General features: G+C 45.0%; 2 protein-coding genes across 2 annotated transcripts; one reads left to right on the top strand and one right to left on the bottom strand.

Annotated features, from left to right (window-relative positions):
* Positions 1-314: 314 nt before the first annotated feature.
* LOC134209325 (chymotrypsin-2-like) lies at positions 315-1,260 on the bottom strand. The gene is made up of 3 exons (XM_062685312.1): positions 1,212-1,260; positions 580-1,145; positions 315-518 (listed from the first exon to the last, which is right to left on the bottom strand). Exons 1-3 carry the CDS (start codon positions 1,258-1,260, stop codon positions 315-317), a joined length of 819 nt encoding a protein of 272 aa, XP_062541296.1.
* Positions 1,261-8,135: 6,875 nt separating this feature from the next.
* LOC134215356 (chymotrypsin-1-like) lies at positions 8,136-9,031 on the top strand. Its single transcript, XM_062694568.1, has 2 exons — positions 8,136-8,770; positions 8,836-9,031. The coding sequence occupies exons 1-2, from the start codon at positions 8,159-8,161 to the stop codon at positions 9,004-9,006; spliced, it is 783 nt and encodes a 260-aa protein (XP_062550552.1). The 5' UTR covers positions 8,136-8,158; the 3' UTR covers positions 9,007-9,031.
* Positions 9,032-17,098: the final 8,067 nt, after the last annotated feature.

The following is a 17,098-nucleotide window of genomic DNA, read 5'->3' as shown; positions in this document are numbered from 1 at the left end:
TAATCATTTTTGGGGCCCTCTTTAGCCGTGCTGTAAGATGCGCGGCTACAAAGCAAGACCATGCTGAGGGTGGCTGGTTTTGATTCCCGGTACCAGTCTGGGAAATTTTCGGATTGGAAATCGTCTCAACTTTCCTGGGCATAAAAGTATCATCGTGTTAGCCTCATGGTATACGAATGCAGAAATGGTAACTTGGCTTAGAAACCTCGCAGTTGGTAACTGTGGAAGTGCTTAATGAATATTAAGCTGCAAGGCAACAATGTCCCAGTGGGAGATGTAATGCCAATGAAGAAGAAGAAGAATCATTTTTAAAATTAATTTATTTGCAATGGACTCTGTGAACATTCTGTGAAACTCGAAAGGGTCGGCTCTAAATCAGTATGCTGATAAATGAATTCGATAAAGTGAGATACTTTCGTAAGGACTCCAGGATAAGGTGCTATCGTGCACGGTTTGATACTCCAAGACACGATTCCAACTTGTATTCCGTTGTGCAGTAATGGTCCACCAGAATCACCCTTAAAAACAAAAAAAATAGCTCCAGCACATCTAAACAAAGTTGTCATGTAAAAAACTTACGTTACACTGCCCTTTACCACCGCCCGGATATGCGGCACAGATCTGCTGAGGGAAAATTTGATTGAAATGTATTGCATCACACGCCTCGTTTGGCACGACATAATAATCCACCTGCTGCAAAATGGTCTGCGAAATCGCGTCCTCATTCAAACCCCATCCAATTAGCGTCACTTCCGGATTCATGTGAGGCACTTCAAAACAAGACGATGGAAGTCGCACCGGTTGCACAGTTTCGTCAAACTCTAGCGGACGCTTCAGCTTGAACACGGCAATGTCGTTCACGAAGCTGTAGGACGTATTGTACTCCGGGTGAATGATCACCAACTCTATCTCGTAGACTGATTCGTCCACCGGTCTGGATATCTCCGTTCGACCGACTTGGATCGATGCGCTGGCCGGAGTCATCGTTTCGTGCACGCAATGAGCCGCCGTCAATATCCAAAGCTGCGATAGGATGGTTCCTCCGCATGAGTGGCCCCCGGAAGAAGATCTAAGCGAAATCATAAATGGATAATCTTCGATCGAAGCATCCGTACCGTTTACGATCCTCTGATTAGATGGGGCGGCTGTAGAACACAAATTCAAAGCTTTGAACAATATTGTTGAATGCAGTAGGGAAACGAATTACACACCTGATACTGATATCAAAGACACAACAAGTGCAATAATATGAGAAAGCATTTTGAATATGCACCCGAATCGATTCTGGGCTTATCGCTAATTGATTGCTCTACAAAGTAAGAAACGATTTTTATATCAAGAAAAAATTGCGTTGATTGTCGACTGGGTTTAAGGAAATAGAGCAAATGCATTAGTAGGTCATCAACTGCACAAAGATGAATACGTGTATTTGTTAAGTACATCGTTTGCCAAATTCATGAGCACGAGCAGAAATTTTTTTTTATTATTCCCACATAGGGTTGGCAGGTATTTTCGTCTGTTCGTCATAGTCTCGAAAACCAATAAAAGAGACGCTTTTTTGTAAAACTCATACGTACCAAATCGTAAGCTCAGGAGAAACGTTCTGCTATAGTGGAGTTCTAGCAAATGTACGTTGCTTTCGTTGGTTTTAGCCCCTATGACGATGGACGGAAATACCTGCCGTGTCCCTATTCTTTGTTGTCGTTAAAGGCATTCATGTATTTTAAACGTGTGATGATAATTACCAAATGATTTTGACAATCTGAATTGTTTATGTTGTATTGAAGAGTATGAGGTCATCACTCTGGAAAGAACAATAGTTTTGAAGGTTTTGTGAGACATACAATGTATTTCGCTACACCACAAAACGACGAAAAAAAAATACAGATATTGGCTCATCAAATGCACGAAAAAGGCACCAACACCACTAGGTGGATCAATTAGGGTTTTAAAGTAAAAAATAAGTTTTTTTTTTCATTTTGTAGGTGTGTGCGCAGGGAATGTTGCATGTATTTTATTATTGTCATTTATAGCTTTGTTGCAAGAGGCTCGGAAGCCTCCTTTCAAGAGGCTCGGAAGCCTCCTTTCAAGAGGCTCGGAAGCCTCCTTTCAAGAGGCTCGGAAGCCTCCTTTCAAGAGGCTCGGAAGCCTCCTTTCAAGAGGCTCGGAAGCCTCCTTTCAAGAGGCTCGGAAGCCTCCTTTCAAGAGGCTCAGGAAGCCTCCTTTCAAGAGGCTCAGGAAGCCTCCTTTCAAGAGGCTCAGCCTCCTTTCAAGAGGCTCAGAAGCCTCCTTTCAAGAGGCTGGAAGCCTCCTTTCAAGAGGCTCGGAAGCCTCCTTTCAAGAGGCTCAGAAGCCTCCTTTCAAGAGGCTCAGAAGCCTCCTTTCAGAGGCTCAGAAGCCTCCTTTCAAGAGGCTCAGAGCCTCCTTTCAGAGGCTCAGGAAGCCTCCTTTCAAGAGGCTCAGAAGCCTCCTTTCAAGAGGCTCAGGAAGCCTCCTTTCAAGAGGCTCAGGAAGCCTCCTTTCAAGAGGCTCAGAAGCCTCCTTTCAAGAGGCCTCAGAAGCCTCCTTTCAAGAGCTCAGAAGCCTCCTTTCAAGAGGCTCAGAGCCTCCTTTCAAGAGGCTCAGAAGCCTCCTTTCAAGAGGCTCAGAAGCCTCCTTTCAAGAGGCTCAGGAAGCCTCCTTTCAAGAGGCTCAAGCCTCCTTTCAGAGAGCTCGAAGCCTCCTTTCAAGAGGCTCAGAAGCCTCCTTTCAAGAGGCTCAGAAGCCTCCTTTCAAGAGGCTCAGAAGCCTCCTTTCAAGAGGCTCAGGAAGCCTCCTTTCAAGAGGCTCCAGGAAGCCTCCTTTCAAGAGGCTCAGAGCCTCCTTTCAAGAGGCTCAGGAAGCCTCCTTTCAAGAGGCTCGGAAGCCTCCTTTCAAGAGGCTCAGGAAGCCTCCTTTCAAGAGGCTCAGGAAGCCTCCTTTCAAGAGGCTCAGAAGCCTCCTTTCAAGAGGCTCAGGAAGCCTCCTTTCAAGAGGCTCAGAAGCCTCCTTTCAAGAGGCTCAGAAGCCTCCTTTCAAGAGGCTCAGAAGCCTCCTTTCAAGAGGCTCAGAAGCCTCCTTTCAAGAGCTCAGAAGCCTCCTTTCAAGAGGCTCGGAAGCCTCCTTTCAAGAGGCTCAGAGCCTCCTTTCAAGAGGCTCAGAAGCCTCCTTTCAAGAGGCTCAGAAGCCTCCTTTCAAGAGGCTCAGAAGCCTCCTTTCAAGAGCTCAGGAAGCCTCCTTTCAAGAGGCTCAGAGCCTCCTTTCAAGAGGCTCAGAAGCCTCCTTTCAAGAGGCTCAGAAGCCTCCTTTCAAGAGGCTCAGAGCCTCCTTTCAAGAGGCTCAGAAGCCTCCTTTCAAGAGGCTCAGGAAGCCTCCTTTCAAGAGGCTCAGAAGCCTCCTTTCAAGAGCTCAGAAGCCTCCTTTCAAGAGGCTCAGAAGCCTCCTTTCAAGAGGCTCAGAAGCCTCCTTTCAAGAGGCTCAGAAGCCTCCTTTCAAGAGGCTCAGGAAGCCTCCTTTCAAGAGGCTCAGAAGCCTCCTTTCAAGAGGCTCAGAAGCCTCCTTTCAAGAGAGGCTCGGAAGCCTCCTTTCAAGAGGCTCAGAAGCCTCCTTTCAAGAGGCTCAGGAAGCCTCCTTTCAAGAGGCTCAGAAGCCTCCTTTCAAGAGGCTCAGGAAAGCCTCCTTTCAAGAGGCTCAGAAGCCTCCTTTCAAGAGGCTCAGAAGCCTCCTTTCAAGAGGCTCAGGAAGCCTCCTTTCAAGAGGCTCAGAAGCCTCCTTTCAAGAGGCTCAGAAGCCTCCTTTCAAGAGGCTCAGGAAGCCTCCTTTCAAGAGGCTCAAGCCTCCTTTCAAGAGGCTCGGAAGCCTCCTTTCAAGAGGCTCAGAGCCTCCTTTCAAGAGGCTCAGAAGCCTCCTTTCAAGAGGCTCAGAAGCCTCCTTTCAAGAGGCTCAGAAGCCTCCTTTCAAGAGGCTCAGAAGCCTCCTTTCAAGAGGCTCAGAAGCCTCCTTTCAAGAGCTCAGAGCCTCCTTTCAAGAGGCTGGAAGCCTCCTTTCAAGAGGCTCAGAAGCCTCCTTTCAAGAGCTCAGAAGCCTCCTTTCAAGAGGCTCAGAGCCTCCTTTCCAAGAGGCTCAGAAGCCTCCTTTCAAGAGGCTCAGAAGCCTCCTTTCAAGAGGCTCAGAAGCCTCCTTTCAAGAGCTCAGAAGCCTCCTTTCAAGAGGCTCAGAAGCCTCCTTTCAAGAGGCCCCAGCCTCTTCAAGAGGCTCCGGAAGCCTCCTTTCAAGAGGCTCAGAGCCTCCTTTCAAGAGGCTCAGGCCTCCTTTCAAGAGGCTCAGAAGCCTCCTTTCAAGAGGCTCAGGAAGCCTCCTTTCAAGAGGCTCAGAAGCCTCCTTTCAAGAGGCTCAGGAAGCCTCCTTTCAAGAGGCTCAGAAGCCTCCTTTCAAGAGGCTCAGAAGCCTCCTTTCAAGAGGCTCAGAAGCCTCCTTTCAAGAGGCTCAGGAAGCCTCCTTTCAAGAGGCTCAGGAAGCCTCCTTTCAAGAGGCTCGAAGCCTCCTTTCAAGAGGCTCAGAAGCCTCCTTTCAAGAGGCTCAGAAGCCTCCTTTCAAGAGCTCAGAAGCCTCCTTTCAAGAGGCTCGGAAGCCTCCCTTTCAAGAGGCTCAGAGCCTCCTTTCAAGAGGCTCAGAAGCCTCCTTTCAAGAGGCTCAGAAGCCTCCTTTCAAGAGGCTCAGAAGCCTCCTTTCAAGAGGCTCAGAGCCTCCTTTCAAGAGGCTCAGGAAGCCTCCTTTCAAGAGGCTCAGAAGCCTCCTTTCAGAGAGCTCAGAAGCCTCCTTTCAAGAGGCCTCAGAAGCCTCCTTCAAGAGGCTCAGAAGCCTCCTTTCAAGAGGCTCAGGAAGCCTCCTTTCAAGAGGCTCAGAGCCTCCTTTCAAGAGGCTCAGAAGCCTCCTTTCAAGAGGCTCAGAAGCCTCCTTTCAAGAGGCTCAGAAGCCTCCTTTCAAGAGGCTCAGAGCCTCCTTTCAAGAGGCTCAGGAAGCCTCCTTTCAAGAGGCTCAGAAGCCTCCTTTCAAGAGGCTCAGAAGCCTCCTTTCAAGAGGCTCAGAGCCTCCTTTCAGAGGCTCAGAAGCCTCCTTTCAAGAGGCTCAGAAGCCTCCTTTCAAGAGGCTCAGAAGCCTCCTTTCAAGAGGCTCAGGCCTCCTTTCAAGAGGCCTGGAAGCCTCCTTTCAAGAGGCTCAGAAGCCTCCTTTCAAGAGGCCTGGAAGCCTCCTTTCAAGAGGCCTGGAAGCCTCCTTTCAAGAGGCTCAGAAGCCTCCTTTCAAGAGGCTCGGAAGCCTCCCTTTCAAGAGGCTCAGGAAGCCTCCTTTCAAGAGGCTCAAGCCTCCTTTCAAGAGGCTCAGGAAGCCTCCTTTCAAGAGGCTCAGAAGCCTCCTTTCAAGAGGCTCAGAAGCCTCCTTTCAAGAGGCTCAGAAGCCTCCTTTCAAGAGGCTCAGAAGCCTCCTTTCAAGAGGCTCAGGAAGCCTCCTTTCAAGAGGCTCAGAGCCTCCTTTCAAGAGGCTCAGGAAGCCTCCTTCAAGAGGCTCGGAAGCCTCCTTTCAAGAGGCTCAGAAGCCTCCTTTCAAGAGCTCAGGAAGCCTCCTTTCAAGAGGCTCAGAAGCCTCCTTTCAAGAGGCTCAGGAAGCCTCCTTTCAAGAGGCTCGGAAGCCTCCTTTCAAGAGGCTCAGAAGCCTCCTTTCAAGAGGCTCAGAAGCCTCCTTTCAAGAGGCTCAGGCCTCCTTTCAAGAGGCTCAGAAGCCTCCTTTCAAGAGGCTCAGGAAGCCTCCTTTCAAGAGGCTCAGAAGCCTCCTTTCAAGAGGCTCAGAAGCCTCCTTTCAAGAGGCTCAGGAAGCCTCCTTTCCAAGAGGCTCAGGCCTCCTTTCAAGAGGCTCTGGAAGCCTCCTTTCAAGAGGCTCGAAAGCTTCCTATCAAGAAGCTCGGAAGCCTACTTTCAAAAGGCTCCAGAGCCTCCTTTCAAGAGGCTCGGAAGCCTACTTTCAAGAGGCTCAAAAGCTTCCTTTCAAGAGGCTCAGGCCTCCCTTTCAAGAGGCTCAGAGCCTCCTTTCAAGAGGCTCGAGAGCCTCCTTTCAAGAGGGACGGAAGCCGCCTTTCAAGAGGCTCGGAAGCCTCCTTTCAAGAGGCTCAGAGCCTCTTTCAAGAGGCTCGGAAGCCTCCTTTCAAGAGGCTCAGGAAGCCTCCTTTCAAGAGGCTCAGAAGCCTCCTTTCAAGAGGCTCAGGAAGCCTCCTTTCAAGAGGCTCAGGAAGCCTCCTTTCAAGTGGCTCAGAAGCCTCCTTTCAAGTGGCTCAGGAAGCCTCCTTTCAAGAGGCTCAGAAGCCTCCTTTCAAGAGGCTCAGGAAGCCTCCTTTCAAGAGGCTCGGAAGCCTTCTTTCAAGAGGCTCAGGAAGCCTCCTTTCAAGTGGCCTGGAAGCCTCCTCTCAAGAGGCTCAGAGCTTCCCTTTCAAGAGGCTCAGAAGCCTCCTTTCAAGAGGCTCAGGAAGCCTCCTTTCAAGAGGCTCAGAGCCTCCCTTTCAAGAGGCTCTGAAGCCTCCTTTCAAGAGGCTCTGAAGCCTCCTTTCAAGAGGCTCGGGACGCCTCCTTTCAAGAGGCTCGGGACGCCTCCTTTCAAGAGGCTCGGGACGCCTCCTTTCAAGAGGCTCGGAAGCCTCCTTTCAAGAGGCCTCGGGAAGCCTCCTTTCAAGAGGCTCGGAAGCCTCCTTTCAAGAGGCCTGGAAGCCTCCTTTCAAGAGGCTCAGAGCCTCCTTTCAAGAGGGACGGAAGCCTCCTTCCAAGAGGCTCAGAAGCCTCCTTTCAAGAGGGACGGAAGCCTCCTTACAAGAGTCTCGGAAGCCTCCTTTCAGGAGGCTCGGAAGCCTCCTTTCAAGAGGCTCGGAAGCCTCCTTTCAAGAGGCTCGGAAGCCTCCTTTCAAGAGGCTGTGGAGGCCCCTTCCAGAAGGCTCGGAAGCCCCCCTTCAAGAGGCTCAGAAGCCTCCTTTCAAGAGGCTCAGAAGCCTCCTTTCAAGAGGCTCAGAAGCCTCCTTTCAAGAGGCTCAGAAGCCTCCTTTCAAGAGGCTCGGAAGCCTCCTTTCAAGAGGCTCGGAAGCCTCCTTTCAAGGGGCTCGGAAGCCTCCTTTCAAGAGGCTCGGAAGCCTCCTTTCAAGAGGCTCGGAAGCCTCCTTCAAGAGGCTCGGAAGCCTCCATTCAAGAGGCTTGGAATTCTTTCAAAAAGCTGGTGAGGTAAAAAACTTAACTAGAATTGATAAGTTCCAGGTCCATTTTTTATATAGCTTTTAAGTTTAACTTATTATGAGAGGATACCTCAATGAATGCAAAAGTTGGTCAAGGAAAAGGTTGATAACCGCTGCTCTTAAAGATACTCGCTACATGTCGTCAGTAGACAAATTTCAAAAATAGTCGCCAAATGCAACACTCTACTGAAATTATTTTTAATTTCATTTTTCTCTTTGTTGGGTGATTATCACTGCGAAACATTTAATAAATCAAAATTGTTCAGAAATAATAAGCACTAAGCAGTCCAGTATATCTTCCTGAATTTATGCATCAAATAAGCCACTTGAAATATATATTTTTTTAATATGAAGAAATTCCAAATAAACACGAATTCAGTAGCTGATAGTAGGAAGGTGGAAACATACTCATCGTGCTCAATTCGAAAATCTTGTATGCCTTTATCGTTAAGCACTTCATTATGTGTATTTTGAATCAACATCCGTATCTTCTCGTAACGTCATTTGAAATCGCCAGAATAAAACGTAACAACCAAACTTAAAATACAATCTGTGCTCTTGTTGTCAACAAAAATACAATTCCTTCGCTAGGGTGCGTGACGGCGTGCTTTCTTGCGATTCATAGAAAAACATTTTAGTAATCAGTTAGGTTATCTATGCATATTTGGCAAAACCCTCAGCAGCAGCTAGATACGAAATCACTGCATTTACGCGTCGACCTCCAATTTATTGACCTACATCAACAGACGTCAGTATGCTGAGAAGATAAGCAGATACCTTCGATTTCTGATTTAATATAAATATCCAATCCTGCTCGATATGTGCAATCAGTAAGCATTTAAGAAATAATCGCAATCACAACCCGAAGTAATAAAAATGATTGTTCAACTACTAAGTATTATCCTGCTAGCGCAAGGACTGGTAGCCGCCCCGACCGAGAGAATCATCAATGGAACAGACACCACGATAGAGCAGAACCCGTTCATGTTCTCGCTGCGCTCAGCAGCCGGTAGCCACTCCTGCGGTGGAAGTATCCTATCGAATTACTGGCTGCTCTGTGCAGCACATTGTGTCAACGAGTACACTAGCCCGATGCTCCAAACAATTCAAGTTGGTCGAACCGAAATAACCAAACCGGCCGATGAATCTGTGTTCCAAATCGATCAGGTTAAAATCCATCCCAATTACAATCCATCCGACAGCTACGTGAACGACATCGCTGTGATCAAGCTGAAGAATCCGTTGGTGTTTAGCAACGCTATCCAACCGGTTCAGCTGCCAGCACCGTTTTTCGAAGTACCAGAATCGAACCCGGAAGTCACGCTGTTGGGTTGGGGCGTAACCGACGACGGAGCTGTCGCTTCGATTTTGCAGAAAGTTGATTACTACGTGGTACCGAACGATGAATGCAATCAAATTCACACCTACACGATCCATCCTGGCCACATTTGTGCGGCGTATCCTGGCGGCGGCAAGGGGCAGTGCAGTGTATGATATTATTTCTTGCATTTGTAGATTGACGTTAGTCCTAATTAAAGTTTTTTATTCCACAGGGTGACTCTGGCGGCCCCTTGATGCACAATGGAGTACAAGTGGGAATCGTGTCGTGGAGTATCAAACCTTGTACTATTGCTCCTTATCCTGGGGTGTTGACCAAAGTTTCCCATTACATTGACTTCATTCAGGAGAACACTGATTTGGATTTAACTGTAAATGAAATTTGATGTTATGAGATGCTTTAATAAATGATGTGTGGTTTATATATTTCTACTGTTTTTGACAATAATTCTGATGCTTTCAATTTCAAATGTGCTTTGATGATGATCACGATGATGAGCTCGGTTCATATTTCTCATAGTGCTCTCTTGCACCGCCAGGTGACTCCGTGGCTGGGTGATCATATCATATATGTACACATGCAGAACCTTCCCAGAATATGTTGGCCCATACGATAAGTACGGGCAGTTAACAATCCTCCATATGAAGAAACTGGAAGGGAACCCTCTTTCGAATAATCTACTTTTTTGCGAACCGGATAAGACGTTCGGCTGTAAAAGCCATTTAGCCGTATAAGTCGTTTAACCAAACAGGATATAGGCTAGATCTACAAGTCGTGGCCATAGCACCAATTGTCGCACTAGTGCATTATACACCAAGTGGCACATCAAATCACCACAAAGCGTTTTCTGATCAATGAACCATATTCATATGACACGATAACACCTTTAATCTCCTCCAAATCAATCAAATGTGGTGTGAATTCTCATCGATTTGTTTTCCGCGAAAAATTCGAAAAAAAAACCTTTGCCATACTGTCCGGACGTTTCAGTCGGTTTACTGGCCTTCGACCATCTTCTGCGGGCAAATCTTCCAGTCACTTATTTTCTAACAGACAGCCATTACTACTAACTAAGTTTAATTACTACTACTAAGTTAGTAGTAATGGCTGTCTGTTAGAAAATAAGTGACTGGAAGATTTGTCCGCAGAAGATGGTCGGAGGCCAGTAAATCGACCGAAACGTCCGGACAGTCTGGCAAAGTTTTGTTTTGTCATTTTTCGCCAAAAATAAATCGATGAGAATCCCCACCAGCAATTTCGCGACAATTGATCCATTGTAAACATCAAATCAATCAAACCATAATTGTGAAAAAATGATTTTGCTTAATTTTTGTCGTCCTTGCACCAGTTGTCGCACCAGTGGTCTCATAAAGGCCAACCCCATAAGACAGCGGTTCTCAACCTTTTTCTTGCAAAGTACCCCTTCGCACTTTTGATTTAGTTGATGTACCCCCCCTATGTTTTGCTGAAAATAAGTGTAAATCATAACATATATGGAAAATGGAACTGAAAATTAACGGATTATATGACTCTCCAGAAAGTTGGCTGAAATTTAATTATTTCGAGCTTTTAAAGAGAGGCTTCAATGATGCGAACGTTTATAGGTACAGTGACCGTTCTCTAATTGGGGCACGACCTCACCCCAACTAGCGAATGCCGTTCGCTAATTGGGGCGTTTTGACAAGCGTCAATGTTGTTTACTTTTTGCGTTGAACAAAGGAAAATTTTATGCGCCAGAAAATATCGATCCCGCCAAACACGGAAACAAAACGTCAACGCATTTTTGACATCACATTCTGACGTTTGACTGCTTTTTAATTGGGTTTCGCCCCAATTAGCGAACCCCCAACTAAAAAGCGCCCCAACTAGAAAAAACCCAATTAGCGAACGTTCGCTGTAATCATACCATCTACCAGAGCTGCGGCAACACACACGAGCTGGGAACAATTTTCATAGTGATGGGCGATAAGCAAAGGCACGTGATCGGGTGGTGGCCGATCAACGAGAAAATGTGCAGGTCGAGGTTCAAAGGCCGGTTCTTTCTTCTTCAGCATAATCAACGTCCATAGCCCATCCGGAAGCACTGATGATGATAAGGACGCATTCTACGCGCAGCTGGAACGTGAGTACGACAGCTGCCCAAGCCATGACGTCAAAATCATCATAGGAGATTTGAACGCTCAGGTTGGCCAAGAGGAGGAGTTTAGACCGACTATTGGAAAGTTCAGCGCTCACCGGCTGACGAACGAAAACGGCCTACGACTAATTGATTTCGCCGCCTCCAAGAATATGGCCATTCGCAGCACCTACTTCCAACACAGCCTCCCGTATCGGTACACCTGGAGATCACCACTGCAGACAGAATCACAAATGGACCACGTTCTGATTGATGGACGGCACTTCTCCGACATTATCGACGTCAGGACATATCGTGGCGCTAACATCTGACCACTATCTGGTGATGGTTATACTGCGCCCAAAACTATCCGTCATCAACAATGTTCGGTACCGACGACCGCCGCGGTACGAGCTAGAGCGACTGAAGCAATATGATGTCGCCAATGCATACGCGCAGCATCTCGAGGCAGCGTTGCCGGAAGAGGGTGAGCTCGATGGGGCCCCTCTTGAGGACTGCTGGAAGCAGCCATAAACGACGCATCGGAGAACAACGTCGAGTATATGGGACGAAGTCGACAGAACGATTGGTTCGACAAAGAGTGCAGACAGATTCTGGAGGCAAAGGACGTAGCGCGGGCGGTCGCGCTGCTGCAAGGTACCCGACGGAAGCGGAGACAGCAGACTCGCCTTTTTCAGGAGAAGAAACGCCTCCTGGAAGAAGCGGAGTGCGGGGAGATGGAACAAGTGTGCCGTTCTCCAGAAACACGCAAGTTCTATCAGAAGCTCAACGCATCCCGCAAAGGCTTCGTGCCGCGAGCCGAAATGTGCAGGGATAAGGAGGGGGGCATCTTGAAGGATGAACGTGTGGTGATCGAAAGATTGAAGAAGCACTACGAAGAACATTTAAATTGCCCGGAGAGCACAGGCAGTGAAAGTCAAGGCAGCGGAGGAAATGACTACGTCAGTTCAGCGGACGATGGAAGCCAACCAGCCCCCACCTTGAGGGAAGTTTTTTTTTTCAAAAAATTTTTTTCAACTATTTTCTTAAATATTTTTAAAATGTTTTTTCTCTTATGTTAATACAGTCCCTTCCCGATTTTGGCAACACGATCGGATTTTAATGTTGCCAAAATGGGGATGTTGCCAAAATGGGGATGTTGCCAAAAACGGGAAAAAAATTTCATTTTTTTTTTTTGCATGATTGAAGCTAAATACTTAGAATATGTACTACAAAGTATGTGGAGTGTATTTGAGTGATGCACGTGCATCATAATTGACATTTTTGCGATATTATTCATAACTCGGAGATTGTAGTTCAAACAAAATTGAAACAAACCCAAGAATGGTAATCAAACGATAATGTAACTAATTAGCCAATTTCATAATACAAATTTAATAATAAATAATATTTGAAATTAACTATAGCGCCGGCCACGTCCTTACAAAAAATTGTGGTGATAAAAATAACGTTTCTATTGTAGTCCATCGAAGTGCTGACTTCAATCTGACTTCTCATATAAATTTTAGTCCACTAAAAATGTGCTACAAATTTCGAATTCTTATACATATAATGGATTTTGATGGAGGCAAACTTTCTTGTGGTCGGTGTGATTAAGAATAAAGTTCTGTGCACAATTTTCGCTGACATTATGGAAAAAATTAACGCAAGGCATAAGACATTTCATTGTTTTAGAAAAAAAAATCAGACCGCATCGTGCTTTCGTGCTGTGCGGTTCTTTCTCTCTTTGCGGAAGGAAGTTTTTAATACTACCCGAAGCTATTTTAATTTCAACGGTGCTTCTTAGCGCTATTTGTACCCACTGATCCCGTTACGATCTTTGCAAGGACCCGTGCCTTCGTTTTACGTTGGACCCGTTTGCGGAAGTAAAATTCCGACAAGCGGTGGTAATCCTGCAGGGACACCGTTCTGGGAAAAAACCTCTTAGAAGGTCACGTCTCCACGCTCAGCAATGAGTATTAACAAAAACAAGAGGAAGGGGAGTCTCTGAATTCTCCACTTCCTTCAAAGAAACAAGGTTTCAAGACCGTCCTGCCCAAGCGCGGAAAAAATAGAAGGAAGCTGGAGACTTCAGATATTCCTTCTAAATCTAATGTTGACATTGTTTCTTCTCCTATCGAACTGAGCAATCAGTTCGATTTGATTAATGATGAAATTGAGCAAATCGAATCTACCTTTAGCCCAGGTGATTCGATTCATGCGAAGAAACAAAGGATTCCGCCAATTGTGGTATCTGTTGCCGAGTTTTCTGGCTTTCGGAATGAAATCTTGAGTAACCTTCAGGGGATCAAGGTCTCATTTCAGATTGCTAGGAAGGGTGACTGCCGCGTTTTGCCGGGATCCTTTGACGATCGCAAACGTCTTCTTCACTATTTAACTGAGAAGCGCCATAAATTCTTCACATACGACGACAAAACTGAGCGATTGTTCAAAGTCGTCTTGAAAGGTCTCCCCAGTGATGACAAATCACTGGATGAGATTAAAATTGAAATTTCTCAATTACTTGGATTTTCACCAATCCAAGTAATTAAGATGAAAAAGAAATCCCATTCTGGTACTTCCCAGAGGGGCATTTCTCAAGAATTTTATTTAGTTCATTTTAACAAAAGTGAACTAAATAATATGAAAAGTTTGGAAAAGGCCTGTATTATGTCTCATGTCCGTGTTGCATGGGAACATTTCCGCAGGCCTGGGGAAATTTCCAAAACCCTACCCAGTGCCGTAAGTGCCAAAAGTGGGGTCATGGAACCAAACATTGTCACATGGATGCTAAATGCATGATTTGTGGTGGAACCTCTCACGCCAAGGACGCATGTCCTGTGAGAGAAGATTCCAATAAATTTAAGTGCGCAAACTGTGGGGCAATCATAAATCCAATTTCTGGGAATGCCCTTCACGCAAAAGTTTTGAATTCCCGTGCAAAATTGATGACGGAAATTCCAATCGGATCCCAGATTCGACGGGTAGAAATTTTTCAAACGCTCAAATTTCGAAACCGGTTACCGGTCGAGCAATTCATACCCACCACAATTCACAAACAAATTTTGCCGCTCGTCAACGGGTAGCAAGCACTTCAGTAAATTCAATTTTTCGAATGTACCTACGTATGCAAACATCGCTGCTGGTAGACAAAATTTCTCTTCTCAAAATGAGGTTTATACCCATGTCCCAACGGAAAATAACGGTCATGTTGCCGATTCAGGTAGCATGACTGCTTCCGATTTTGATTTTTAACTGAACAATTGCATCACATGATTGATGCAATGTTCAAAGCAAATACCATTCCTGAAGCTGTTCAGGTTGGTATAAAGTACACACAAAAATTGTTATCGGACTCCGTTTCAATGGATCCAAATAATTGTGTGAAAGTTCTAAATTGGAATGCCCGCTCTCTAAAGGGTAAGGAAGATGAATTATTCAACTTCCTTTCAGTTCATAATGTGCATATTGCCATTATAACTGAAACGTATTTAAAACCAGGACTCTCCATTAAAAGAGATCCAAACTATTTCATCTACAGAAATGATCGTCTTGACAGCGCCTGTGGTGGGGTCGCCATTGTCATCAATAGACGTATCAAACATAAATTATTTTCTTCGTTTGAAACCAAAGTTTTTGAAACCTTGGGAGTTTCTGTTGAAACAAATTTTGGACAATTTTCCTTCATTGCAGCCTACTTGCCTTTTCAATGCAATGGGCAGCAAAAGAATTTGTTGAAAGCTGATCTTCAAATTCTGACTCGCAACAAATCAAAATTCTTCGTAATTGGTGACTTCAATGCCAAACACCGTTCATGGAATAATGCTCAAAGCAATTCCAATGGTAAAATTTTATTTGAAGATTGTTCTGCGGGATATTATACTATTCAATATCCCAATGGACCAACTTGTTTTTCTTCCAGTCGAAATCCTTCTACAATTGATTTAGTTTTAACGGATTCAAGTCAGCTGTGTGGCCAATTGGTAACTCATGCTGACTTTGACTCTGATCACCTTCCTGTGACATTTGAAATTTCACAAGTAATGAAATCACATATTAATGACAATTCTATTTTTGCTGATGAGCAATTTGGTTTTCGCCATGGGAATTCAACCACTCATCAGTTATTAAGAGTTACGAACTTAATTCGGCTCAACAAATCTGAAGGATATTCGACTGGAGTTGCTCTTCTTGATATAGAGAAAGCATTTGACAGTGTTTGGCATGAAGGTTTGATTGTAAAATTGATGAATTTTAATTTTCCTCTGTACATCATTAAACTGATCCAAAATTATTTATCAGATCGCTCACTGCAGGTAAACTATCAGAATACTAAATCTGATAGATTACCTGTAAGGGCTGGTGTCCCCAAGGCAGCATACTGGGGCCCATATTGTATAACATTTTTACTTCTGACTTACCTGATTTACCACCAGGGTGTCAAAAATCTTTGTTTGCAGATGACACGGGCCTTTCAGCCAAAGGGCGAAGCCTTCGTGTCATTTGTAGTAGATTGCGAAAAAGTTTGGATATTTTCTCCACTTACTTGCAAAAATGGAAAATTTCCCCGAATGCTTCCAAAACTCAGCTTATAATTTTCCCACATAAGCCGAGAGCTTCTTATTTGAAACCTTCTAGCAGACATATTGTCACTATGAATGGGGTTCCAATTAATTGGTCTAGCGAAGCTAAATATTTAGGACTTCTGCTAGTTAAAAAATTTACTTTAAAAAGACACATTGAAGGCATTCAAGCCAAATGTAACAAATATATCAAGTGTCTATATCCACTTATAAACAGAAATTCAAAACTTTATCTTAAGAACAAACTTTTGATTTACAAACAAATTTTTAGACCTGCCATGTTGTATGCTGTGCCAATATGGGCTAGTTGCTGCAATACCAGAAAGAAGGCACTCCAGAGGATTCAAAATAAAATTTTGAAAATGATTCTGAAGTTGCCTCCGTGGTATAGTACCAATGAACTTCATAGAATTTCTAATATTGAGACATTGCAACAAATGTCCAACAAAATAATTTTCAATTTTAGACAAAAATCGTTGCAATCTTCTATTGCAACGATTAACTCCTTGTACCCTTAGTATAAAATAGGTTAAGTTTAGTTTAAGTTGAAAACATTGTAATTCCTACATGGTTCAATTCAACCAGAGGAAAAATTCTAACTGCCAGAGGCAATTGAAATGTATTAATAATAACTAAAAGCGTAACATAGCAAATAAGGATGATAGTGTTAAGAAAACACGGAACACCTAGTCTAAGAGATGAATGCATGTATTAGATAATTAGCAAATAAAATTAGTTAAAAAAAAAAAAAAAAAAAAAAAAAAAAAAAAAATTGTTTTAGAAAATGGTAACGGAAATCTGCATTCTGCACATTAGTCAAGCGTATCCAATGCAGTGTGAGTATGGGTTAACTACACTCGACTAACTAAAACCAAATCCCTTTGCACTAATCGGTCTCTTAGCACTCAACCCAGGAATATGTCAGGCGGCAATGATTGATCCATGAGCACAATGTGCACCTCGAACTACGAGTGACAGTGTGGGTAATTGGAAGCTGGAAGACCATTTGCGGCATGCCTCCTCTGACACTCGACAGCAGTCAACCTACGGACAAGCTGGTGCTCGCTGCAGGTCATCGCACTCCAATTCTCCATGCACTACTTCCATTATTTTAACTTTGAAAACATGGCTGAAGAGGGAAGAAAAGCAGATCGAACTAGTCATTAACACGTTGAAGACGAAGTACGCTCAAGAGAGACAACGGCCATTCACCACGAGCTTGTATCACTGGCGTCAAAATCATGTGTGGTTGAAGAATTCGTGTACTTGGGCTCACTTGACCTCCGATAACGATACCAGCAGACAAATTCGGAGATTCAACGCGGCAGGAAAGCGTACGTGCTTTGGGCTCCAAAAAACATTCCAATCGAATAGAGTTCGCGCCGTACCGCCCTCATTAAACCGGTGGCGGTAGTCCTCCTTGGACACGAGATCTGGACAATGCTTGTGGAGAACCAACGCGCACTTGGAGCAAAAATGGTTCTCTACAACGATCCGACGGGCATAAGAAGGCGAGGTGTGCAGCGATCAAGGTGGATCGATCAGGTGGAGCACGATTTACGGACCCTCCGTAGACTGCGTGACTGGTAACGTACAGCAGTGGACGGAGACGACTGTTATGTACCGCAGAGACCACTCCGGCCTTAGGCTGAATAAATAGTAATAAAACCACATGTGACGCATCACTCGCCTATCGAAGCAGCTAGAATTACACCAGTGATCTCATGGGAACTTCACAGGGGGTACTCCACTTCTAAAACTTCGCCATTACAAACACT

Source organism: Armigeres subalbatus, chromosome 2 (assembly GCF_024139115.2).
Source record: "Armigeres subalbatus isolate Guangzhou_Male chromosome 2, GZ_Asu_2, whole genome shotgun sequence".
Classification (NCBI taxonomy): domain Eukaryota; kingdom Metazoa; phylum Arthropoda; class Insecta; order Diptera; family Culicidae; genus Armigeres; species Armigeres subalbatus.
This window is presented reverse-complemented; position numbering and strand designations above follow the sequence as displayed.

Excerpts from the sequence above, each read along its gene's own strand:
- LOC134209325 (XM_062685312.1), bottom strand. The coding sequence starts at position 1,260 with ATGCTTTCTCATATTATTGCACTTGTTGTGTCTTTGATATCAGTATCA. Across the intron at positions 1,146-1,211 it reads GTCTTTGATATCAGTATCAG|CCGCCCCATCTAATCAGAGG; the intron begins GTGTGTAATTCG and ends TGTGTTCTACAG. Across the intron at positions 519-579 it reads GTGGTAAAGGGCAGTGTAAC|GGTGATTCTGGTGGACCATT; the intron begins GTAAGTTTTTTA and ends TTTGTTTTTAAG.
- LOC134215356 (XM_062694568.1), top strand. The coding sequence starts at position 8,159 with ATGATTGTTCAACTACTAAGTATTATCCTGCTAGCGCAAGGACTGGTA. Across the intron at positions 8,771-8,835 it reads GCGGCAAGGGGCAGTGCAGT|GGTGACTCTGGCGGCCCCTT; the intron begins GTATGATATTAT and ends TTTATTCCACAG.